We start from the raw sequence: 26,232 nt of genomic DNA on the forward strand, positions 1-26,232 counted from the left end.
ACTTCTTTTATGTTCTCTGTTTTACCTCTTTTACTCCTTAATAAAAAAGATTTTCTATCAATTAATTATGGCTAGAGATATAGGCTTACTCCCTTAGAATAAGGATTTTTATATTCAGACCTCAATTGATATGCTTTGTATTCCTAATGATGTTAAAGTACAGTATGAGTAATTGTACTAGGTATCTACTCCTTCACTGGGACTTGTGCCTAACATCAATTATGTATTTGGCATTAGAGCCCAGTTAGTGTACTGGGTGCTGGTAATGTTTTAGTACACAACTGCTAAGAATTTTTATGCATCAATAACAACATCAAAAACATTTATGAGCCACATATAGTAGCTCATGCCTGTAATCCCAGTGCGTTGAGAGGCTGAAACGGGAGAATTGCTTAAGGCCAGGAGTTTGAGGCCAGCCTGAGCAACATAATGAGATTGTCTCTCTACAGAAAATTAGCTGAGCATGGTGGTGCGTACCTACTCAGGAGGGAGGCTGAGGTGGGAGAATCGCTTGAGCCCAGGAGTTCGAGGCTATAGTGAGCTGAGATCACACCGCTGCACTCTAGTCTAGGCAACAGAGCAAGACCCTACCTCAAAAAAAAAAAAAAAATCACCTATAGTTTTCACAACTTTTTTTTTTTTAGATGGAGTCTCTCTCCGTCACCCAGGCTGGAGTGCAGTGGTGTGGTGTCGGCTCACTGCAGCCTCCGCCTCCCAGGTTCAAGCGATTCTCCTGCCTCAGCCTCCCAAGTAGCTGGGACTACAGGTGTGTGCCACCACACCCGGCTAATTTTTGTGTTTTTAGTAGAGATGGGGTTTCACTCTGTTGGCCAGGCTGGTCTCGAACTTCTGACCTTGTGATCGGCACACCTTGACCTCCCAAAGTGCTGGGATTACAGGCATGAGCCACTGTGCCCAGCTGGTAGTAGTAGATTTTATTAACTCATCTCTCTTGGTCAATGTGTGGTTGACCCACAAAAAAGGGAATCAGGAATATAAATAACATAAGTGCTACACTTTGAAAATGTAGAGCATCTCTTTAGGAACCTATATGTGGCTTTATTAGCCAAAAGTTTAAGTATAACTAAAATAAATATAAAAATGTGGAAATAATAAAGGTAAATGCTACTCAAGCAGCCATGCTTGAGCTGTTTGTTACTGCTCTGCAACCAGGAAAAAAACTTACGTTGGAATGTAAATGAGCTTACACTAGTTTCTTCCTTGAGAAAGTCTGGCTATGAAAAAAGTGTCACCTGAACTAAAGCAGTGTGCTTAGTGACATAGTTGATTTACATTCTGGTGCAGGCAGTAACAAACAGTGCTAGACCACACTCTGAGTAGCCTGGTATAGTCTGCATTCTCCAATTACAAAAAAAGTAGAAGTTGATAGGAAACAAATTCACCCCTCTGTCCATCTGGAAATTTTACACCTGTCTCAAATAACTCATGTTAAAGGCAATGAGAACCTGTGTGTCTGAACCTGTGGGATATTATGAAAGAATATATACATATACATATTAATTTGTAAGAAAATAAAAACTCTTACTGTAAGCTGGAATGCTAGAGTCCCAATTACTGTGTATTTTTTCCCCTTTTTTCTTCCCTTCTATTTTGTCTCTTCCACTGCCACCTCTAAATTGCTTTTGTGTCTGCTTTTCTTTTTTTAACTCTACTTCTGTTGAATATTTTACCAGCAGATAGTTTTAGTTTTATTTCTGCGTTGTTTTTTTTTTTTGTAAGATTTAAAGATTGATTGTCTCCAGGAGAGTCAAGAATTGAATTTGCAAAAATTAAAGAATTCAGAACGCATACTTACTGAAACTAAACAAAAAATGAGAGAACTTACGATTAACATCAAGATGAAGGAAGATCTGATTAAAGAATTAATAAAAACAGGTAATAGTATCTTGTGAGCCAGCTTATATGAGAAAGAAAACTTCTAAAATTGCTTCTGATGTGGTAACAGTTACTTTAGTTTTTGAAGCTCAGATCTATCCACTTAGCTTGGATTGGTGTAAGAAGGTGAGTTTTTAGGCCAATGTGTGGAGGTTAGTTATCAAAAGAATTTTGTTCTTTTGGGATTTCACCTCTGAATTGTTCTAACCAGCGTGAACTCTGCATTGTGCTGAAATTCTGTGGCACTTAATGTGCCAATGACAACATGTTTATATTTTTGAGACAGGGTCTTGCTCTGTCACCTAGGCTGGAGTGCAGTGGTGCAGTCATGACTCACTGCAGCCTTGACCTCTGGGGCTCAATCAATCCTCCTACCTCAGCCTCCCAAGTAGCTGGGACTACAGGCGTGTGCCACCATGCCCAGTACACATCAGTAGTTTTTATAAATTTTTTTTGCAGTGTATTAGAATTGATAAAATATAGTATAGATGTCCTGTTGTTATTAGTTGGCAGAAGCAGCTGCTATTCAAGAGAAGTCTTCAGTGAGAGAGCATTGAAAAGTAAGCACTCACTGACACTTTTGATAGTCACCATCTCTGAGTATTTTTAGGAAAGCTCCAAATTGCCCTTGGTTCTAATGAGCAAGAAAAGGGTCTTCTCTGTGTAAGCTCTGGTATCCTCTATTTAAAGCAACCACATTGGGTATACCAGGCTAAAAAACATGCTTGTTTAATGAGATCCATAGTAAGATAACCTTTCTGAAAGAAAGTCATTGATTCTAGTGGGTAAATATCCTCAACTTCCACAGGCAGTACCCTGATTCTAGATCAGCTCCTAGATACTCCTAAGAGGGGTCAACTGGGGTTTGATCCTGCCTGTGAGGAAGCAGCATGGTCAAACTAATTTAAACATCTGGGTAACTGGAGCTAGAATGATGCATAGTACACATGTCACTAGGAATGAGAAAGGAGAAGGCTTTGGGAAAGTAGCTAAGCAGAGAATGCTTCTTTAAAAATGTCAAAAAAACAACACAAACAACTTAATACCTTTAATGCTCTCTCACTGAAGACTTCTCTTGAATAGCAGCTACTTCTGCCAACTAAGTAGTTGGCAGTAAGTAATAACAGGACATCTATACTATATTTTATCAGTTCTAATACACTGCAAAAAAGTTTTATTAAAACTACAGGTGCGTACTGGGCTTGGTGGCACACGCCTGTAGTCCCAGCTACTTGGGAGGCTGAGGTAGGAGGATTGGTTGAGCCTCAGAGGTTAAGGCTGCAGTGAGTCATGATTGCACCACTGCACTCCAGCCTAGGTGACAGAGCAAGACTCTTGTCTCAAAAAAATAAACATGTTGTAATTGGCACTGTATTTTTTTAGTGGTTCATAAAATATTGGTGTGTTGAACAATTAATGAATAGTCCAAAATGATTTGTTAAAATATAGTAGTTGTATGTATTTTAAAGTTAGTCAAGTAATCGTAAATTAGAGTCAGAGGGCAGTTCACAATGCATTTAGTTAAATAACTTTTATCAAAAAATGATGAGTATTTTTGGATAGCAGTATAACCAGCTATATAAATAGTATAATAGGCTGGGTGCAGTGGCTTACGCCTGTAATCCAAGCACTTTGGGAGGCCGAGGCGGGCGGATCATTTGAGATCAGGAGTTCGAGACCAGCCTGGCCAATATGGTGAAACTTTGTCTCTACTAAAAATACAAAAATTAGCTGGGCATGGTGGCATGTGCCTATAATCCCAGCTACTTGGGAGACTGAGGCAGGAGAATTGCTGGAAGCCAGGAGGAGGAGGTGGCAGTGAGCCAAGATTGCACCATTGCACTCTAGCCTGGGTGACAGAGCGAGACTCTGTCTAAATAAATACGTAGTATAATTAACTGTCTCTGGTGATTATTCATCCCCTGAGCTTTAGACTCCTATTTTTTACTGCCACGAGTTTGCCAGTCTAGTTCAGGGACAGTTGCCTATTCAGAGCAAATCAAAACCAAGCTTTTAGGGTCACTAGCTGGACTTAGAATAAAAAGAGATACAGAAATATCTATATTCTATTTTTTCTGTTCTATATATTAATAAGAAAATAATTTAAAAGGAATTAATCTTGAATAAGTTGAGGTTAGTGATAAAGGAGAGTCAGCTTTGGATGAAAAGATTCTTAAGAGATGTAACAATCAAATGTATTGTGGACCTTGTTTAGATCCTGATTAAAATAAACCAATTGTGAAACACATTTTGAGGCAATTGGGAAAGTCTGAATATGGGCTGATTGGTATTAATATTGTTAGTGTGACAATGACTTTTTGGTTATGTCCATATTTTGTATGAATGCTGATTGCGCTATGTAACAAAATGAAGTATGTATAGGTTAGATGAAATGACATCTGGGATTCCTTTAGGCATATTTGAAGCAACTGTGACAAAATCTTGATAACTTTTAAATCTGGATGATGGGGATTCATTTTATTATTTCTTTTGTTATATTTAAAATTTTTCATAATAATTTAAAAAAGGAATTCAAGGAGACAGATTATTGGTAGCAGGAGGCTGGAGTGTACTAAGCAAGAGGACAGTCACTCCAAATATCCCTCTTAACTGAGTTTGATGCCAGCAAAGCTCAACTACAAATTCAGAGGACCAGATATGTCACACTAAACGCCAAAGATTGAACCAGTGAGACTGGCCGCAGATGGAAACAATCATTAAGGAATTAATCATTAAGAGGCCTGATGGCAAGATGTGTTTGATGGGGGTTGGTGGGGACAACTGGGTTTTTAATGCTATGCCTTAAATAGTATCACTGCCTGGCTGGATTTTAGAGTAGAGTATTTTTATGTTTTTGATGTTTAACTTCTTTTCACATAATTTATACTAATAATAATTATTATTATGGTTAAGGTAACGATGCCAAGTCTGTAAGCAAGCAGTATTCTTTGAAAGTAACAAAGCTAGAGCATGACGCAGAACAGGCAAAAGTCGAACTAACTGAAACACAAAAGCAGCTACAGGAGCTGGAAAACAAAGATCTTTCTGATGTTGCAATGAAGGTAAAATTACAGAAAGAGTTCCGTAAAAAGATGGATGCTGCAAAGCTGAGAGTTCAGGTAATTTAAAAAATGTAATTGAGAAAACTTATTTAAGCTTTCTTGCTTCTGAGGGTTCTTGTACTGAGTTAGGAAAGAAGTGGGATTCAGTTTATACCAGCAAGAGAAACTGGGTGTCAACTTTTCTAGTGTGCTGGTTGATTTACATATTTTACAATCTGGGGAGTATATTTCTTCATTCAAGAAGTATATTCTTTCAATCTTCATATCAAAAAACCACATGGTAAGAAATAAAGATAACTACAAAATAGTGCTTTTTTCCTGAAGGACAAAGGATTAAATAATGGTTAAATAATACAAATAAAACAGCTGGTACATATATGACACTTTGTAGACACTCAACAAATGAGAACTATTTCGAGATATGGTTTTCTGAAACCATAACTGACTGGCTTAAGAAGGGTTAATAACTTTGTATACTGCGACTCATCCTTAACTTCCTAATGCCTGGTTTTAGCTTTAACTTTAGAAATAGCTACAGTTAAACATTCTATTCTGTGAGAAATATTCCATCACATAGAGATTTTGTGTGAAGAAGTCATTTCCAGGTGCTTTGGAGAGAGTCACAGTGCTTTGTTAGTCTGATCATAATGAACTTTCTAGGATGCCTCCTCTATTTCTTTACCTCTCATGATCTACTGCTTTCGTGTTATATTTATATTTTTCCATTATAGGTAGAGTTGTAATTAATCTATTCACAGGCCGGGCGCGGTGGCTCAAGCCTGTAATCCCAGCACTTTGGGAGGCCGAGACGGGCGAATCACGAGGTCAGGAGATCAAGACCATCCTGGCTAACACGGTGAAACCCCGTCTCTACTAAAAAATACAAAAAACTAGCCGGGCGAGGTGGCGAGTGTCTGTAGTCCCAGCTACTCGGGAGGCTGAGGCAGGAGAATGGCGTCAACCCGGGAGGCGGAGCTTGCAGTGAGCTGAGATCCGGCCACTGCACTCCAGCCTGGGCGACAGAGCGAGACTCCGTCTCAAAAACAACAACAAAAAATCTATTCACGCCGGGCGCGGTGGCTCAAGCCTGTAATCCCAGCACTTTGGGAGGCTGAGACGGGCGGATCACGAGGTCAGGAGATCGAGACCATCCTGGCTAACACGGTGAAACCCCGTCTCTACTAAAAAATACAAAAAAATTAGCCGGGCGAGGTGGCGGGCGCCTGTAGTCCCAGCTACTCGGGAGGCTGAGGCAGGAGAATGGCGTGAACCCGGGAGGTGGAGCTTGCAGTGAGCTGAGATCTGGCCACAGCACTCCAGCCTGGGCGGCAGAGCGAGACTCCGTCTCAAAAAAAAAAAAAAAAAAAAATCGATTCACAGCATTATTATTATTGCTGAACTATGTCACAGTTATTTGCTTTCAACAAAATAGGTGTTTACAATATACCTCTGGTGTGCCTGGTATTTTGTAATATACCGGGATATTCTGGTGTGATAGGCCAGAAAAGTCCCTCCTGGGGTTTCTAATGCCACCTCAAACATCTGGATATTTCCACTAAAAGTTGTTACCTAAATAGCTTCTCAAGTCAACATCAAGTTAAAATAATATGACTTGAATGTTTGAACTGCTTAAAGGAGGACATAGGGTGGTTATCTATGTCACACCTTCCATTTTCCTTCAGAACAGTTATTTCCACTTTGGAATTCACCTTTCCATGCTTTGCTTCCTGCTGTATATCCTTTTCTGCTAAGAGTACTGATAAGGAAAAGAAATGAAAGGTGTAGAGCTTTACCTCAAAAGAAACATCTGATACAGCAGAGGACAGAAACAAGACATAATTTTAGAAATTTTGTACCTTTGACATATCCATGCACTACCCATGGGGATAATGAGGATGAGGAGGACAGTAGTTACCATTTGTTGAGGGCCTATACATACCAAATGGTTTATATGCATTATTTAATCCTTTGAAGTGGGCATTTTTAGTCATTTTACAAATGTGGAAACAAAGGTTTAGAAAGGCAAAATAACTCAGTCAGAGTCCCATAGTGGTGACAACAATACCAGTTTTCAGTACTCTTAACATATCATACTGGCATGTATCTCAGCCCACTGCAACTGCCTCCTCCCAGACTCAAATGATCCTCTTGCCTCAGGCTCTCAAATAGCTGGGACTACAGGCATCCGCCACCATGCCTGCAAACTTTTGTATTTTTAGTAGAGACGGGTTTCACCATGTTGGCCAGGCTAGTCTCAAACTCCTGACCTCAAGTGATCTGCCTGTCTCGGCCTCCAAAAGTGCTGGGATTACAGGTGTGAGTCACCGCACCCAGCCATATCATTCTGTTTTAAAATATTGAAATACTAGTATTTTTATTGGTATAAAAAAGTTGTTTCAATTTTTTTTTTTTTTTTTTTTTTTTTTTTTGAGACGGAGTCTCGCTCTGTCGCCCGGGCTGGAGTGCAGTGGCCGGATCTCAGCTCACTGCAAGCTCCGCCTCCTGGGTTTACGCCATTCTCCTGCCTCAGCCTCCCGAGTAGCTGGGACTACAGGCGCCCGCCACCTCGCCCAGCTCGTTTTTTTGTATTTTTAGTAGAGATGGGGTTTCACTGTTAGCCAGGATGGTCTCGATCTCCTGACCTCGTGATCCGCCCGTCTCGGCCTCCCAAAGTGCTGGGATTACAGGCTTGAGCCACCGCGCCCGGCTGTTTCAATTTTTAAAGCAACATTTTTAAATTAAGGACTTCAAAAACCTGTATTTTTAATGGCTTTAGGAATATGTAGAGCATTACATGCTGCATTAATAGTTTAATGCTGACAGATGCACTTTTGAGCAACTATAGAATAAGTGCAAAAGACAATGGCAACAGTATCTCACTCTTAAGACTTTCAGGATTTACACTGATATTTTTATTATGTGAAAAAGACACTAAAATGCTGGTATTACAATTTTTGCTGCAGTATTGTAATTACCGTCAATTGTAAGTGGCAAAGCCAGTGTCCAGATTTAGGTACTGGAAACGGCAAAGGCCTGTGGCCTCCAAGCCAGTGGTACCCAAAGTAGTTCATCTGCAGATTGTTCTTCTTCTGCGATGAGCTAAATGTCAATCATTGCACAGCTTTCTTGATCAAAAAAGTCTTGCATGAAAACATCAATTGAATCTAATAGTATGCTGAGGGATATAAAATGGACAACAATGTGAACTAGCACTGGTCAACAGATCACATTTTGAGTAGCACTGCTCTAAGCAGCAGTGCCTCTTGGATACTTAGTTTAATTAAAACAAAACTTGCCCATGCTAACACTTTATTGCCAAGATAAAGGAAATAATTAATTGTGGTTTGCATAATTTATGAATGACATCCCTTTACCTTTTTTATACCACCTAATTGGTACTTAGTGCAATGCTAATCACATAATTCAAGTCTAATATATATTTGGTCAGGACTAAATTGTAACACAAGTAGTTTATATTAGTGGTGTGAATACTTTGAAAGTCTAATCTATCTATATGTAATTTTAGTTAGATGAGAAGGAATTTAAGTTAAATGTTAAAATAGTAATTATAATGGTTGGTCACTCTCAGGGAAGATGTTATCAGCTCTGATCATCCTAACTCAGGGATTAACGATTTAGGCTATATAGCTGTAGCTATAAAAACAACAGCACAGTGGAATACTATGCAGCCACCCAGAACAAATCTATATGAAAAGACCCCTGAGATAAGTAGGAAAAAAGGGAGACAGTAGTCTATATAGAATATATATGAAGCTATTTGCATGCATATGCATACTTTTTTTTCTGGAAGAATATTTAAGAAATTGGTAATTTTGCATTGGGAAGCAGGACAGGTAGATTGGGGTGTATAAGAGTGACTCTTTTAAAATATAAATTCAGTTTTATAATGTTTTAACTATTTTTTAAATTAAAATGCTTATTAATAAAAAGCAAATCATCTGTTTCATTTTGTTTGTTGTCCACATCAGGAAGTCTCATCATTCTTTATACTTTTACATATGTGATGAAAATTATGATGGTTTCCCTAATTGCAAAAATGGAAATGTATGAGAGTAAGCGATTGTGAACCTGTCAAAAATAAATGAAAATCTAGGGAAAATTTCTTCCTTTACCATCAAATGAAAAGATTAAATTTAGTTGAGGAATGTGAGAGATTCAGTTTTTCATTTTGAAATATTCCATATGATCTCAGGTCTTACAGAAGAAGCAACAAGATAGTAAGAAACTGGCATCACTGTCAATCCAAAATGAGAAACGTGCTAATGAACTAGAGCAGAGTGTAGATCACATGAAGTATCAAAAGATACAGCTACAAAGAAAACTTCGAGAAGAAAATGAAAAAAGGAAGCAACTGGATGCAGTAGTTAAGCGGGACCAGCAAAAAGTCAAAGTAATATTGTCATACATTCCTGCTAAGTATAATATGAAATGTTAAACGACTCAGAGCTAACGAAGCCGTGGTCTTCATTCAGTTGGCTTGTGAAGTATCTACCCTTGACCTTTCCTTTACTGCTGTCCTTATTCACTTTAAAGCTTTGTTCATCTATCTACATAGTAAAACCTATTTATTGAATTCTGAGTACTGTCTTGAAGGCTTTGACTTCACAAAAGAAGGTACAATGGTAATTTCTCTTAGTAGGATCTTAACTTTAATTGAAGCTGTCAAAAACATACATTTATAAAGCCAACTTTCTAAATAATACCTACCATTTGAATAGGATTTTCTGTTTTCAAAGTGCTTTGACATGCATTGTCTATGTGGCTACATAGAAAAAGTACCAGGTAAAATGGTACCATTTCATTCACAGTGAGCAGAAAAATGATCAGATCTGTATGCACAGCAGTTCTAGAATAGATTGGGCTGGGGAGGAACTTAGTGGTGTCAGCCTAGGCTCTTGGACCAGGCTATCATGGGTTCAAATCCTAGCTCGCTCAGTAGCTCACTCAGTTGCTGGCTGAGAGATTTATTGAGAAAGTAAATTTTCTCAAATTTCTCAAAAATTTTACCCTCTCTGTTTATTCTTATCTAAAATGGCCTTAATCCTACTTGTCCCACAGGGCTTTTTTGAAAAAGATGATGATGATCATAGTAACAGACACTTATCTAGTACTATGTGCCAGGCTCTGTTCCGTTGAAATGTTAAGCTGAACCCAAGGCGTGGGACGTAATTGGAGATTTCCTAGATATTTTAAAAATTAAGGTTTTATTTTTTTTAGAGCAGTTTTAGGTTCACAGCAAAATTGAAAGGATGGTACAGAGATACGCCATATACTCCCTGTCCCTGCACATGTTTTGCCTCTCCCATTATCAGTATGCCCCAGATTTCCTAGATTTTCAACAATGGATATAACCTATTTTCCGACCTTAAAAAAAAATCATAGAATTCAGCAATGGAAGGGAACTTAAAGAACATTTAAACCAAGTTACTCATTGTTTATTATTAATTTTTAAGTTGTGGTAAAATATATATAACATACATTTTATCATTTTAACTTTTTTTTTCCTTTTTTTTGAGATGGAGTTTCACTCTTGTTGCCCAGGCTGAAGTGCAATTGTGTGATCTTGGCTCAACACAACCTCCGCCTCCCGGGTTCAAGTGATTCTCCTGCCTCAGTCTCCTGAGTAGTTGGGATTACAGGCGTGCGCCACCATGCCCGGCTAATTTTGTATTTTTAGTAGGAAGGGGTTTCTCCGTGTTGGTCAGGCTGGTCTTGAACTCCTGAACTCAGGTGATTCGCCCGCCTCAGCCTCCCAAAGTGCTGCGATTATAGGCGTGAGCCACCATGCCAGGCCCATTTTAACTATTTTTAAGTGTATAATTCAGTGGCATTAATTACATTCACAATCTTGTGCAATCATCACCACTATTTATTTCCAAAACATTTTCTTCACCCTAGACAGATACTCTGTAACTATTATGGAATAGCAGCTCCTCATTTTCCCCTTCCCCCAGCCCCTGGTAATCTCTAATCTACTTTCTCTATGAATTTGCTTATTCTAGATACTTCATATAAGTAGAATTATATAATATTTTACCTTCTGTGTCAGGCTCATTTCACTTAGCATAATATTTTCAAGGTTTGTCTACATTGCAGCATGTACAAGAACTTCATTCCCTTTTGTTGCCAAATAATATTCCATTGTATGGATATGCCACAGTTTCTTTATCAGTTCTTCCATCAGTGGACACTTGAGTTGTTTCTACCGTTTGGTTATTGTGAATAATGCTGCAATGAACACTGGCATACAAGTAAGTCTCTGTTTTCAATTCCTTTGGGTATGTACCTAGGAGTATGTACCTAGGAGTAGAATTTCTGGGTTATATGGTAAATCTGTGCTTAGCTTTTTGAGAAACCACTGTTCTCCAAAGCAGCAGCACCATTTTACATTTCCACCAGCAATGTGTGAATGTTCTAATTTCTCTACACTTTTGTCAACACCTGTTTTCTTTCTTTCTCTTTATTATAGTCATCCAAGTAGGTATGAAGTTGTATCTCATTGTGGTTTTGGTTTGCATTTCCCTAATGACTAATGACGTTGAGCATCTTTTCATGTGCTTATTGGCTGTTCATATATCTTCTTTGGAGAAATGTCTATTCAAGTTCTTTGTCCACATTTTAATTTGGTTCTTTGTCTTTGTTGTTGAGTTGTATGAGTTCTTTATATATTCTTGACATTAAATCCTATCAGATACATGATTTCCAAATATTTTTTCCTATTCTGTAGGTTTTCTTTATACTTTGATAATATCCTTTGATATGCAAAAATTTTTAGTTTCATTGAAGTCCGATTTATCTATTTTTTTTCTTTCGTTGCCTGTGCTTTTTGGTGTCATGTCTAAAAGTCCATTGCCTAAATCCAAGGTCAAGAAGGTTTACCCCTATGTTTTCTGCTAAGAGTTTTATGGTTTTTGCTTTTATATTTAGGTCATTGGTCCATTTAGGGTCAGTTTTTATATATGGTATGAAGTAGTGGTCCAGATTTATTCTTTTGCATGTGGAACTCCAGTTGTACCAGTACCATCTGTTGAAGAGACTGTTCTTTCCTCCACTGAATGGACTTGGCACCCTTATCAAAAATCAGTTGGAGGGGGAAATAGAGAAATGCTGATAGGGGAAATGGGGAGATGTTGGTCAAGTGGTGCAAAGTTGCAGTTGTATAGAATAAATAAGTCTAGAGACCTAATGTACAGCATGATGACTATTGTATACTGGAAATTTGCTAAGAGAGTGGATTTCAGGTACTCTTACCACACACACACACACACACACACAAATGCTAATTATGTGAAGAGATAAATATGTTAGCTTGACTAATCATTTCACTATGTATATCAAAATATCATGTTGTATACCTTACATATGTGCAGTTTTGTTTTTTTGAGACAGGGTCTCTGTCACCCAGGCTGAAGTGCAATGGCATGATCATAGCCCACTGCAGCCTCCAATTCTGGGCTCAAGTGATCCCCCTGCCTTAGCCTCCTAAGCAGTTGGGACTACAGACGTGCACCACCACACCTGGCTAATTTTTTTTTCTCTACTTTTTGTAGACAGTGTCTTGCTGTATTTCCCAGGCTGGTCTTGAACTCCTGGCTTCAAGTGATCCTCCGGTCTTGGCCTCCCAAAGTGTTGGGATTACAGGCCTGAGCCACCATGCTTGGCCCCAATTTTTATTAAAAAAAAAATCAACTGGCCATAGATGTATGGTTACTAGACTCTCAGTTCTATTCCATAGGTCTGTATGTCTATCCTCATGCTAGTATCACACTATTTTGATTACTGTAGCTTTGTATTAAGCCTTGAAATCGGGAAGTAAGTCCTTCCACCTTGCTCTTCTTTTTCAAGATTATTTTGGCTATTTAGGGACCCTACACTTTTCCATGTGAATTTGAGGATGGGCTTTTCCATTTCTGCAAAAAAGGCCATTGGAATTTTGATAGAGATTGTTGAATCTCTAGATTGCACTGAGTAGTACTGACATCTTGACAATATTAAATTTTCTTATCCACAAGCATGGGAAGTCTTTCCATTTGTTTAGGTCTTCATTAATTTCTTTCAGCAATGTCTTCTAATTTTTAGTGTACTAGTTGTATTTTACCTCTTTACTTAAACTTGTTCCTATTCTTTTCGATGCTATTATAAATGGAATTGCTTTTTAAATTTCCTTGACACTGTAAGACAACCCAGTGAAGAGTATGAGTTTAATTGCAGCCATGGACAAGTATTCTATACTCACCTAGGATGGAGTACAGAAGTTAAGAGGGCAAAAATCAGAGCCATGAGGAACTCCCATATTTAAAAGAACTGGTAATAATGATGTTCATAATAATAGTAATAACAATAATTATAGCAGTAGTTAACATTTAGTGAGATTTATATTCAAGCAATACTGTGCTAAGCATGTATGTGTCATCTTTTATCCTTTTTTCTTATTTTCAACTTTTTTTTCTTCTGGATTGGTCTTTAAATATCTTAGTTTTTTTCATCCTAAAATTATCCTCCTTCAACCTTTTTCCCTTCCCTTTCTTACCTCCCCTTTGTAACCAAACTTCTTGGAAAAGTTGACTGCATTTCTTTCTGTTACTTCTGCTTTCATTCATTCTCTTATCCTCTCCAGCTGGCTTCTGGCTCTGTCACCCACTTCACAGCTCTTAAGAAGTTAACTAGTGCTGTCGCTGTCGCTAAAGTCCTTATCTTAATACTGTGCATCCAGCACAGTTCAGCACTCCCTCCATCTTGAAGTATTTTCCCCTTGCCTTTGTGACATTATACTTTCCTTGTTTTTTCCTCTCTTTCTGATTGCTTGTTCTCCGTCTTGGCTAGCTCATCCCACTCTACCAGTCCTTTTAAATATGGGAGTTCCTCATGGCTCTGGTCTCTGCCCTCTTCTATACTCTATCCTAGGTGAGTATAGGAAACTTTTCCATAGCTGCAATTAAACTGAAAATTTCCAACTTTAATGCTTAATCCCAAGTCTTGTTATTTGAGCTCCAGTCTCTTCCCTAGGTTGTCTTATAGATGAATTCATGATCTTCCTTACTTACCTTTCCATGATTCCCCACTCCCTGCTCCCTTCATGGGTGAAAAAATGTAGTTCTCCAATGTGTCTTACATGATATATCAGTTGGGTGAGCTAGAAATTGAGGCATCATCATTGGCTCTTGCCTCTTTCTTATGCATATCCAATGAACCACTAAAGCCCTTCAGAGTATATCTTTAAAACACCAATCTGTCCAATTTTCATTTCTGCTGCCAACAACTTAGTCTATTTTGTTTTAGCACTTCTTCCAATGTGAAGATCAGGCATACCTGTTCGGTGTTGTGGTCTTTGAGTTTTAACTCCTCATCTCTCATAGGCCATGGCTTAAACCAGCAAGACATAGCACTCTGTAAATCTATGCTTAGGGAAAAGAAGACACTCTCTTCTTCAAAGAGTAGAAGTCTGCTGAAGTGCAACTCTGCTTGTAACTCAAACTGTTTACCTTCTTATCTAGGGCACTTTTTTTTTTTTTTGAGACAAGGTCTTGCTCTGTCATCCGGGCTTGAGTGCAGTGATGTGATCACAGCTCACTGCAGCCTTGGCCTCCTGGCCTCAAGCAATTCTCCCCTCAGCCTCCCAAGTAGCTAGGACTGCAGGCACATGCCAGCGTACCTCACAAATTTTTTAACTTTTTGTAGAGATGAGGTCTTACTATGTTGCCCAGGCTGATCTCAAACTCCTAGGCTCAAGAGGTCCTTCTGCCTCAGCCTCCCAAAATGCTAGGATTACAGGCATAAGCCACCACACCTTGCCACCTAGGGCACTTTTATTCCATCTTGCCAGATCTCTAATTCTAGTGAAATGACCCATTTATGGGGGATAGCAGGTATTCCAGAAAAAGGAACAGACTTTCCCAAAGATATGTTGTTGATGTATCCTCTACTTAATGCAAAAACAGAAAACCTGCTTACAGTCCTAAAGAATATTTGTCGTCTGCTTGGAGCTAACTTTCTGACACTCCTGTCTGTCTCTTTTCTACGTGACTAAACCATCTCTAAAGAATAGTACAACTTTTGCGTAGGTTCTCTTCAGAGTAGCAGTTCTTAACTGAGGTCCATGGATAGGCTTTGAAGAAAAGATATGAGAACTCCTGAAATTGTGGGTGGTGGTGTGATTTTAAGCTTTTTAACCACCCATTTCCTCATCTATAAAATGGATTTTCTAATAGCCCCTATATCATAGCATTGTTGTGAGGGCTAAATGGGATAATTAAATAGATATAAAAAGCCTAGCACAGTGCCTGGCACACAGTTATTTTAATATGTATAACAAAGATTACAATGTAAGAAAAAAGGCATTGTCTGGAGCAACATGTGGAAGAGGGAATTAGAACTACTGCAGTATACTTTTTTTTTTTTTTTTTTGAGATGGAGGCTCTCTCTGTCACCCAGGTTGGAGTGCAGTGGTGCGGTCTCGTTTCACTGCAAGCTCCACCTCCCAGGTTCACGCCATTCTTCTGCCTCAGCCTCCTGAGTAGCTGGGACTACAGGTGCCTGCTACCACGCCCGGCTAATATTTTTGTCTTTTTAGTAGACACGGTGTTTCACTGTGTTAGCCAGGATGGTCTCAATCTCCTGACCTCGTGATCCACCCACCTCGGCCTCCCAAAGTGCTGGGATTACAGGTTCAGTATACTTTTAAAGTGTATGTGGACAAACAGAAATAGTAGAGAGTCAACTCCAAGTATAAGGTCTCTTTATTTATGGTAGCTTTATTTCATCATCCTGAAATTTCTAGGACTATGACAGGGGCTAAATTAATAGCTATGAACTAGAGCTAGGGAAGTATCAAGAACTATCAGTGGTAAAAAAAAAAATAGGGTCCAAATTCACTCATAACCCAGATGGGTGTAACATTTTTCTTTATTTAGTCTATAGCACCTGTCTTCTTTGTGAGTGCCCCTCTCTTCTTCTATCCATGTCATGATTATTGCTGGAAATATGGTGGAAACTAATCAGATGTTCTCTCTGTTCAAACCTTGTTCTAAAAATGTAAACACTTCCTTTAAATACTTCTCAGGTCTCTTGAATAAGAATGCTCAGTCTCTTAGCCTCCTGTTCCCTAGGCTTGTCTCCCTAAGATGGCATCCAGTGTATGTGGTTGGGTGTATAGCTTTCTTTTATCCTATGCCTTGGAGTTGAGGATTGTGAGCAGCTGGAAATTGTTCTCCCTTGTCTACCTTACCCTGTCTAATCTGCTGGCCCCTGATGATGAAACCCCTGGCTGGTATAACTCACAGTTTGGTCTTGCTTCTGGTTTAGAGCATGGGGGTGCTTTCCCTTCATCTCATCTCCCACTAGCATTATAAGCCCCTACTGAGGCTGCTAGGCATTCTGTCTAGTTTGCTAGCCCAGTGGCCTGTCCTTATACCTAGTTTGGGAGCCAGTTCCCCATAATGAGTACCTACATTAGCTCTCAACTCAGGATCCATGCCACATGAGACCAAGGAGTCCAATGAGGGTCTCTTTCCTAATTGTACCTCTCTGCTCTTTCAGCAAGGCTGGGCAATTGTATATGGGTGTGGGGCTTCTGCACTGCAGTCTGCATTTTCTCTCCTGAATAGGTTGCCCCTCTGTCCCCACTGATACCTTTACTTATCATCCCCGTTTCTGGACCAAAACTCAGAGCACAATTGGGAAACAAGTCTTTCTTACTGCCTGTTTTCTCCTTTCTGCTATTCCCAGGGCTGGAGAGCACTAGGCTTTTCTTTTTTTTTTTTTTCTTTTTCTTTTTTTGAGACAGAGTCTTGCTCTCTCGCCCAGGCTGTAGTGCAGTGGCGTGATCTCGGCTCACTGCAAGCTCCATTTCCTGGGTTCACGCCATTCTTCTGCCTCAGCCCTCCGAGTAGCTGGGACTACAGGCACCCGCCACCACACCCGGCTAATTTTTTTTATTTTTTAGTAGAGACAGGGTATCACCATGTTAGCCAGGATGGTCTTGATCTTCTGACCTCGTGATCTGCCCGCCTCGGCCTCCCAAAGTGCTGGGCTTACAGGTGTGAGCCACCACGCCCGGCCTAGGCTTTTCTTTTACTTCCTTTCTCTCAGTGCTTCTGAAATTACTTGTGGAGAAGGTATAGTTTTTATTTTGTTATAAATTTGTCACAGCCTAACACTTTTATAAAACATGAATTAGTAGAAAAGTGAAATTTAAAATATACAAATAAAAGTCCATTTTAAAAATTGTTAAGAGTCATCAAACATAAAATTATTCTGTCAAATTGCTATAAACGTATCTCAGCACTTTCAGTTATGTGCTTATCCATCATAGACCAGTAATAGAGAGTATGTGGACTGGCCCACTTTGACTCATGTCCTCCTTCCTGTCCTGCTAAGCTTTAGTGATGAACAACGTCATTTCTAAACCCCTGGAGGGCACCATGAACATTGCGCCTTTTGTTTTTTGCTTTGTTTTGTTTTGTTTTAAGACGGAGTCTCACTCTGTCACCTAGGCTGGAGTGCAGTGATGCGATCTCAGCTCACTGTAATCTCCACCTCTCAAGTTGAAGCGATTCTCGTACCTCAGCCTCCTGAGTAGCTGGGAATACAGGCACATGTCCAGCTAATTTTTATATTTTTAGTAGAGACGGGGTTTCACCATGTTGGCCAGGCCGGTCTTGAACTTCTGACCTCAGGTGATCAGCCTGCCTCGGCCTCCCAAACTGCTGGATTACAGGCATGAGCCACCACGCCTGGCCAACATCGCACCTCTTGACTTGACCCTTAAGACGTGGATGGAGGCTGGGTGTGGTGGCTCATGCCTGTAATCCCAGCACATTGAGAGGCCGAGGCAGGCGGATCACCTGAGGTCAGGAGTTTGAGACCAGCTTGGCCAACATGGTAAAACCCTATCTCTCCTAAAAAAAAAAGAAAATACAAAAATTAGCCAGGTGTGGGGGTACACGCCTATAATACCAGCTACTCAGGAGACTGAGGCATGAGAATTGCTTGAAACCCAGGAGGCGGAGGTTGCAGTGAGCCGAGAGTGTGCCATTGCATCCAGCCTGGGTGACAGAGTGAGACTTCGTCTAAAAAAAAAAAAAAGATGTGGATGGAAACTAAAGAAATTTGGAAAATATGCTTCAGAAGACCATGATCTGTCTTCCAAGTCTATTCTTATATTGCAAACTCCCATTTTTGAACACCAGAAATTGAACATTATTTTTCTTTTTGCATTTTTACTATAATAAATTTTAATATACTCACAGCAGATGGATGTCTTGGGTGGAGTAACTATGAAGGTAATGAGCTCAGAAAGGCAGAAGAGAAAAACCCACTTACAAATTTCAGTCTTATCCTTGTTATGCTAATGTGTAACACTCATGAAGAATGAAAAAAACACTGTTTTGTTAGTAAATCTTAATTTTTGCACTTATATTTTATTGCCTCAGTAAGAGCTAACATTCCTTTCTTCTTAGATATGCTAATTACCCTGGTCTGATCACTATACATTATATGTATTGAAATAATCACTATGTACCTCACAAATATGTACAATTATTATTTGTCAATTAAAAATTAAGGCTGAGCATGGTGACTCATGCCTTTAATCCCAGAACTTCAGGAAGTTGGGGCTGGAGAATCACTGGAGGCCAGGAAGATCACTGGAGACCAGCCTGGGCAACATAGCAGACCCCATCTCTAAAAAAAAAAAAAAAAATTAGCTGGATGTGGTGGTGCACACCTATAGTCCTAGCTACTTGGGAGGCTGAGGTAGGTGAGAGGATTACTGGAGCCCAGGAGCTTGAGCTTACAGTGAGCTATGATCACGCCATTGTACTCTAGGTTACAGAGTGAGACCCTATCTCTAAAAAAATTTTTTAAACAAAAAATCCCCACATTATTTTCTCCTGAAATAGAGCCCGAACTGTCATCTACTCATTTTCTCTTTCTGTGACTAAGGAAGTAAATGTTAAGAAAATGTCGCTGGACGGCTTGAGCCCAGAAGTTTGAGGCTGTGATTGTGCCACTGCACTTCAGCCTGGGTGACAGAGCAAGACCTTGTTTCCAAAAAAAGAAAATAATTATCATCAGCATACTTAATGGTCAGGTGTAAATGCAATAAGGTGTTTTCAATTTCTTTTTCTACAGGAACTACAGTTAAAAACAGGACAGGAAGAAGGTCTAAAACCAAAAGCTGAGGATCTCGATGCATGTAACTTGAAAAGGAGAAAAGGTTTGTTTGGAAGTATAGACCAACTCCAGGTTTGTCAATTCTATTTAGTGTTTCCTGGTTTCTCTTCAATCTGATGGTTGTCTAAATAGAGGTAAACTCATGCCTGTAATCCTAGCACTTTGGGACGCCAAGGTGGGTGGATCACCTGAGGTCAGGAGTTCGAGACCAGCCTACTCAACATGGTAAAACCCCGTCTCTACTAAAAATACAAAAATTAGCTGGGCTTGGTGGCGGGTGCCTGTAATCCCAGCTACTTGGGAGGCTGAGGCAGGAGAATCGCTTGAACCCTGGAGGTGGAGGCTGCAGTGAGCCGAGACCACGCCACTGCACTCCAGCCTGGGCAACAAGAGCAAAACTCCCTCTCAACAAATAGATAGATAGATGTAAAAACTGGTGGACTCTGAATAAAACCTTCAAACACTAGATGCCGCCCAAATGCAGAATTTCTAGTATTTGTTTTGAAACTTATTATTTTTATTTTCTTAAATTTTAGATTCAAGGATACATGTTCAGGTTGGTTATATGGGTATATTGTGTGATGCTAAGATTTGGGTTTCTAATAATCCTGTTGCCCAAGTAGTGAAACTTTAATTATTACAAAATTATTTTCTCATCCAGAAATGTACTGTATTTTTGTTTTATCTTGCTCTCAGCAGAATCAATATATTCTTTTTTTTTTTTTTGAGATGGAGTCTCGCTCTGTCGCCCGGACTGGAGTGCAGTGGCCGGATCTCAGCTCACTGCAAGCTCCGCCTCCCGGGTTTACGCCATTCTCTTGCCTCAGCCTCCCGAGTAGCTGGGACTACAGGTGCCCGCCACCTCGCCTGGCTAGTTTTTTGTATTTTTTAGTAGAGACGGGGTTTCACCGTGTTAGCCAGGATGGTCTCGATCTCCTGACCTCGTGATCCGCCCGTCTCGGCCTCCCAAAGTGCTGGGATTACAGGCTTGAGCGACCGCGCCCGGCCAGAATCAATATATTCTTATTTCAATAGAAATGAGTTTATTTGAATGCTGTAGAATATAAACATGAAATCTGTGTTCACTGGATTGTATTTATTCCCATCTCATGAAGATGAGTGTATTTCTTTTTTTTCTTTCTTTCTTTCTTTTTTTTTTTTTTTGAGACTGAGTCTCGCTCTGTTGCTCAGGCTAGAGTGCAGTGGCGTGATCTCAGCTTACTGCAAGCTTCACCTCCTGCGTTCACGCCATTCTCCTGCCTCAGCCTCCTGAGTCCGGGGACTGTAGGCACCCACCACCACGCCCGGCTAATGTTTTGTATTTTTAGTAGAGATGGGGTTTCACCGTGTTAGCCAGGATGGTCTTCATCTCCTGACCTTGTGATCTGCCTGCCTTGGCCTCCCAAAGTACTGGAATTACAGGTGTGAGCCACTGCACCCAGCCAAAGACGAGTATATTTCTAAAAATCAGAACTCTACATTCAAAGAAAGTCAAATTGTATATGTACTCTATATATTAAAAAGCCATTATTTTAGTGCCATCTTTTAAAAAGAAAGGCATAATCCACAAACTAATTTTGAAGTTCAAAGAAATTGAAATTTTAAATTTTCTGTAAGAAAAAAATACTGTATTTAAAATACCCAGAATGCAATTATCTCTATCTTACTTTATTCTCTCTTCATAACTTTTACATTACATTTTATTGGTGACATTTAATAGTGACATGGGTGCATTCCTACACACACCCATTCCACCCAGAAATGTCATCACCAGTTGTAATTTTTTAGTTTTTTTACTTTTAAGTGGAGCTTAAAAAGAATCTCTTATTCATCTTTCAAACCCCACTCACAGTTTAAGAATGTTTGTAGAATATATTTAAGTTACTTGCTAGACTTCCTAGGATCTCCTACTGGAGTATTTAAGGATATGACAAAACTAACATTTTTATAGTTGCTCTTTCTGTTCCTAATAATTGTAGAGCTACTATAATATTTTAGGCTCCAGTATTTATCTGGACATGATAGTGCTTATAAGATCATACTATTAATATCTTGGTATTATTGGAAGACTCAATAGCTGTGCATCTTCTTTGCCTTGGCCATTTTGCTCTCTTTTTCTTATATATATTCACTGTCTCATTGTATTATAGGTTTCTAGAAACGCTTTCTAGAAGGTTCATGAAGGACTAGGAAATAATACTATATTGATTTCTTTTCCTATTTATTTGTTGTTTTGGTGGCAGTGCTTCATTACCGTGTCCACTTGGTAGAGTTCCTTTTAAACAGTCATATTCCATCTATATTTATGTTTGTATTTGTTTCTGGGTATCCTTAATTCAAGAGAGTACTCAGATGTTTGTTTTGGAGATCTTTTCAGCAATTTTTTATTTTTGTTTTTTCATTTTTTAAAAAAATAATTATTTGAGGTTGACAAGCTACAATGCAAATTGGGTTTCCTTCCAAACTCCATCATCTGTATCTTCCACTGTGTATATTCATTTATTCACTTCGTTGATTGACTGAATCAGGCATTGATTCACTCATTCATTTAACATTTTACTGAATGCCTACTGTGGCCCAGGCAATATACCAGCCATGTGGATAGACAGTTAAAAACAACAGCCCCTGCAGCCAATCAAGGAGCTCAAGGTGGGGAGATAGATAAGTAGAGCAACCACCAGTGTAAGTGCTGTGATGGAACTATGCACCACTACAACAGAGTAAAAGACTCCAGGCCAGGCGCGGTGGCTCAAGCCTGTAATCCCAGCACTTTGGGAGGCCGAGGGGGGCGGATCACGAGGTCAGGAGACCGAGACCACCCTGGCTAACATGGTGAAACCCCGTCTCTACTAAAAAAATACAAAAAACTAGCCGGGCGAGGTGGCGGCGCCTGTAGTCCCAGCTACTCGGGAGGCTGAGGCAGGAGATTGGCGTGAACCCGGGAGGCAGAGCTTGCAGTGAGCTGAGATCCGGCCACTGTACTCCAGCCTGGGCGACAGAGCGAGACTCCGTCTCAAAAAAAAAAAAAAAAAAAAAGACTCCAGTATGTTCTTAATATAGGCATAGAAAATTATCAGTCCCTTATTTGTCAGGCTAAAAAATCCTAAACTGTTTAACATATCTGGGGAGTAAATTTTAATTCTTTATAAAACAACATAGCTACATCTTGACTAGAATCACTGATGTCTTTAGGATTTCAGATGGGAACCTGAGTTACTCTGAGTGATAGTTTTTAAATGTTCATTTAAGAGATTTCAGTCAATCTGAAATTATATCATTACCATGTAATTTTTATGGCAGAAGGAAAAACAAGTAACTTTTTTTTTTAATTTTAATGTAGAAATTGGATGAGCAAAAGAAATGGTTAGATGAAGAAGTAGAGAAAGTTCTGAACCAACGCCAAGAATTAGAGGAGCTGGAAGAAGACTTAAAGAAACGGGAGGCCATAGTTTCTAAGAAGGAGGCTCTGTTACAGGAGAAGAGTCACCTGGAAAATAAGAAATTGAGATCTAGTCAGGTATTCTGTTTAATACACTATTTGATTCTGGTTGTAAACCACTCTACACTCCCCACTAGGATGACCATAATCAGAAAAACAGATAATAAGAAATGTGGCGAAGGAGGTGGAGAAATTGGGACCTTCATACACTGCTGTGAAATTGGAAAATGGTGCAATTGCTTTGGATAACCATCTTGTAGTTCCTCAGAAGGCTAAACTTAGAGATACTATGTGACCCAGTAATCTCACTCCTAGGGATGGATGGATAGATAGATCTATTTCTGTATGTATGTCTCCATGAGAAATGAAAGCATGTTTCCACACAAAAACTTGAACATGAACATTTATAGTAACATTATTCATAATAGCTAAAAACTGAAAACAACACAAATGTTCATTAAGTGATGAATGGATAAACTGATTATCCATACAATAGCATATTATTTGACAATAGAAGGGAATGAAGTACTGATGTATGCTGCAACATGGATGAACCTTGAAAACCTATATTAAGTGAAAGAAACTAGTCACAAAAGACCACCTTTGTATAATACCATTTATATCAAGTCTCTAGAATAGGCAATTCCATTTCTGTCCAGAGACAAAAAAGTAGAATAGTGGTTACCTAGGGTTGGTGGGGGATTGGGGAAGAAATAGAATGCCTACTAATAGGTGTGGGGTTTCTTTTTTTTGGGGGGGTGATGAAAATGTAAAATGGATTGTGGTGATGGTTATATAACTGTGAATATACGAAAAACCATTGAATTATATACTTTATTGTTATTTTTTATTTTTTGAGATGGAGTCTCGCTCTGTCGCCCAGGCTAGACTGCAGTGGCGCGATCTCTGCTCACCGCAACCTCTGCCTCCCAGTTCAAGAGATTCTTCTGCCTCAGCCTCCCAAGTAGCTGGGATTACAGGTGTGTGCCACCACGCCCAGCTAATTTTTGTATTTTTAGTAGAGAGGGGTTTCACCATGTTGGTCAGGTTGGTCTCAAACTCCTGACCTTGTGATCAGCCCGTCTTGGCCTCCCAAAGTGCTGGGATTACAGGCGTGAGCCACCATGCCCAGATTTGAATTATATACTTTAAATTGGTGAGTTGTATGGTATGTAGATTATATCTCATTAAAGCTATTATGTTATTTGAATTATATACTTTAAATTGGTGAATTGTATGGTATGTAGATTATATCTCATTAAAGCTATTACGTTTTTTGAAAAGCCATAAAAAGGAAAAGACAGTAGAGGAGATAACAGAGGACAAAAGATTACCAAAAAAAGAAAAGATGGAAAGCAAATAGATGAGAGCTTATTAACTTAGCAGAACAGAAGATGCTGCGGTCCAAGTACCTAGAGGGACACAAATGAGAGCCAGGCCAAGATCCTACATATATGCCACCATACATCTTTTTTTTTTTTTTTTGAGACGGAGTCTCGCTCTGTCACTCAAGCTGGAGTGCACTGGCCATATCTCAGCTCACTGCAAGCTCCGCCTCCCGGGTTCACGCCATTCTCCTGCCTCAGCCTCCCGAGTAGCTGGGACTACAGGCGCCCGCCACCTCGCCCGGCTAGTTTTTTGTATTTTTAGTAGAGACGGGGTTTCACCGTGTTAACCAGGATGGTCTCGATCTCCTGACCTTGTGATCTGCCCGCCTCGGCCTCCCAAAGTGCTGGGATTACAGGCTTGAGCCACCGCGCCCGGCCCACCATACATCTTATCAGCTTTTTAATATCTGACTCTGAAATGTGATGGGCATTTTAGGAATGCTTTAGATGTTTTCCTTTTAAAAAAATAACAGCTTTAGAGAGATAAAATTCACATAGAACATCAAAAAGATTAAGAAATGAAGGGACCAAGATTTTCAGAAGGCAGGAGTAGCATAAAGATGAAAACAGGGCATAGTCATGAAACTATTTTTTCTTACTCTGGGACCGATTTATTTTCCGAAGATTGAACCAGGCACTGCAAAGGTTGTGATAAGTCAAAAAACTCCAAATAGGGAATGAATGCAAGTCTGCATATGAATTGTGAAACATCTATTTCCTAATCTCTCCTTGGATCCAAGAATGCTGGCCCAGATTTATACTTCCTAGCAGGAGATTAGCATATTTTCTGAAACATCTAAAAAGATATAAAAACACTTAAATTTGGAAGCCGCCAACTAAGTGGCCCACATGTATGCTATCACCACAAATCTTAGCAGCTTTTTGATACCTGACTCTGAAATATGATGGACATTTCAGGAATGCCACTATTAAAGACAGAAAACAAAACAAAAGGAAAAAATAAACTCACAGACATTAGAGATAGAGCAAGAAGCGGAAAAAAACTTCACAGAAATCTTAATATTCTCAGTGTGGTAAAAGAAGATTATAAAGAACTACAAGTTATTAAAAACATGAACTCCTGGAAATTAAAAGGGTTGGAGGATAGGCAGGGCATGGTGACTCATGCCTGTAATCCCAGCACTTTGGGAGGCTAAGGTAGGTGGATCACTGGAGGTCAGGAGTTCGACACCAGCCTGACCAACATGGTGAAACCCCGTATCTTCTAAAAATACAAACATTAGCCAGGCATGGTTGTGGGCACCTGTAATCCCAGGTACTTGGGAGGTGAGGCAGAAGAATCGCTTGAACCTTAGAGGCAGAGGTTGTAGTGAGCCAAGACCGTGCCATTGCACTCCAGTCTGGGCGACAAGAGCAAAACTCCATCTCAAAAAAAAGGGTCAGAGGATAAAGTTGAGGAAATACCCCCAAAAGTAAGTAAAAATATAATAGAAAGTAGGAGAGAAAAAAATTTAATTGGCAGATAAATCCAGGAAGCCCAAGATCCAAGTAATGGGAATTCCAGAAAGATACAACAGAGAAAACAGAAGAGATGATCAAAGACACCATGTAAAAAATTTTCTTGGCCAGGCGCGGTGGTTCACACCTGTAATCCCAGCACTTTGGGAGGCCGAGGTGGGCAGATCACGAGGTCAGGAGATGGAGACCATCCTGGCTAACACGGTGAAACCCTGTCTCTACTAAAAATACAAAAAAATTAGCCAGGCGTGGTGGCCGGCGCCTGTAGTCCCAGCTACTCAGGAGGCTGAGGCAGGAGAATGGCATGAATCCGGGAGGCAGAGCTTGCAGTGAGCTGAGATCACGCCACTGCACTCCAGCCTGGGTGACAGAGCGAGACTCCGTCTCAAAAAAAAAAAAAATTTTTTTTCTCAACACCAGTAATGTGAGACTCTAGACTGAAATAGCCCATCAAGGGCCCAGCAAAATGAGTACCCAAAACATAGCGTTGTGAAGGCTTGGATACACTGAGGAAAAAAGAAGGTCCTGAAAGCATCTAGACAAAAAAGACTACTTGTAAATTGCAAGAATCAGAATGGCATTGGACTTCTCAGCTTTCTTCATGACAAGTTTAAGATCTGAAGCAATCTTTAAACTCATGAGGAAAATTAAGTCTAATAAATAATTTTCTTCTTAGCCAAACTCTCAATCAAATGTGAAGCTATAAGCAGCATTTTCAGGTAAAAAAACAAAAACAAAAATCTCCCATTAAGCCTGTCCAAGGAAACTACTAGAG

General features: G+C 39.7%; 1 protein-coding gene across 6 annotated transcripts in view; it reads left to right on the forward strand.

Moving 5' to 3' along the window:
- The window catches only part of KIF27 (kinesin family member 27), a 92,852-nt gene that overhangs the window by 39,312 nt on the left and 27,308 nt on the right, over nucleotides 1-26,232 (forward strand). For all 6 annotated transcript variants that reach the window (XM_033236963.1, XM_033236958.1, XM_033236962.1 and 3 more), the window contains 5 exons: nucleotides 1,741-1,896; nucleotides 4,810-5,015; nucleotides 9,172-9,369; nucleotides 19,110-19,223; nucleotides 22,492-22,668. In XM_033236963.1, the coding sequence (XP_033092854.1) occupies nucleotides 1,741-1,896; nucleotides 4,810-5,015; nucleotides 9,172-9,369; nucleotides 19,110-19,223; nucleotides 22,492-22,668 (851 nt within the window). The remainder of the gene's footprint in view (nucleotides 1-1,740; nucleotides 1,897-4,809; nucleotides 5,016-9,171; nucleotides 9,370-19,109; nucleotides 19,224-22,491; nucleotides 22,669-26,232) is intronic.

This window comes from Trachypithecus francoisi, unplaced genomic scaffold, assembly GCF_009764315.1.
Source record: "Trachypithecus francoisi isolate TF-2019V2 unplaced genomic scaffold, Tfra_2.0 Lachesis_group16, whole genome shotgun sequence".
In the NCBI taxonomy this organism is placed as follows: domain Eukaryota; kingdom Metazoa; phylum Chordata; class Mammalia; order Primates; family Cercopithecidae; genus Trachypithecus; species Trachypithecus francoisi.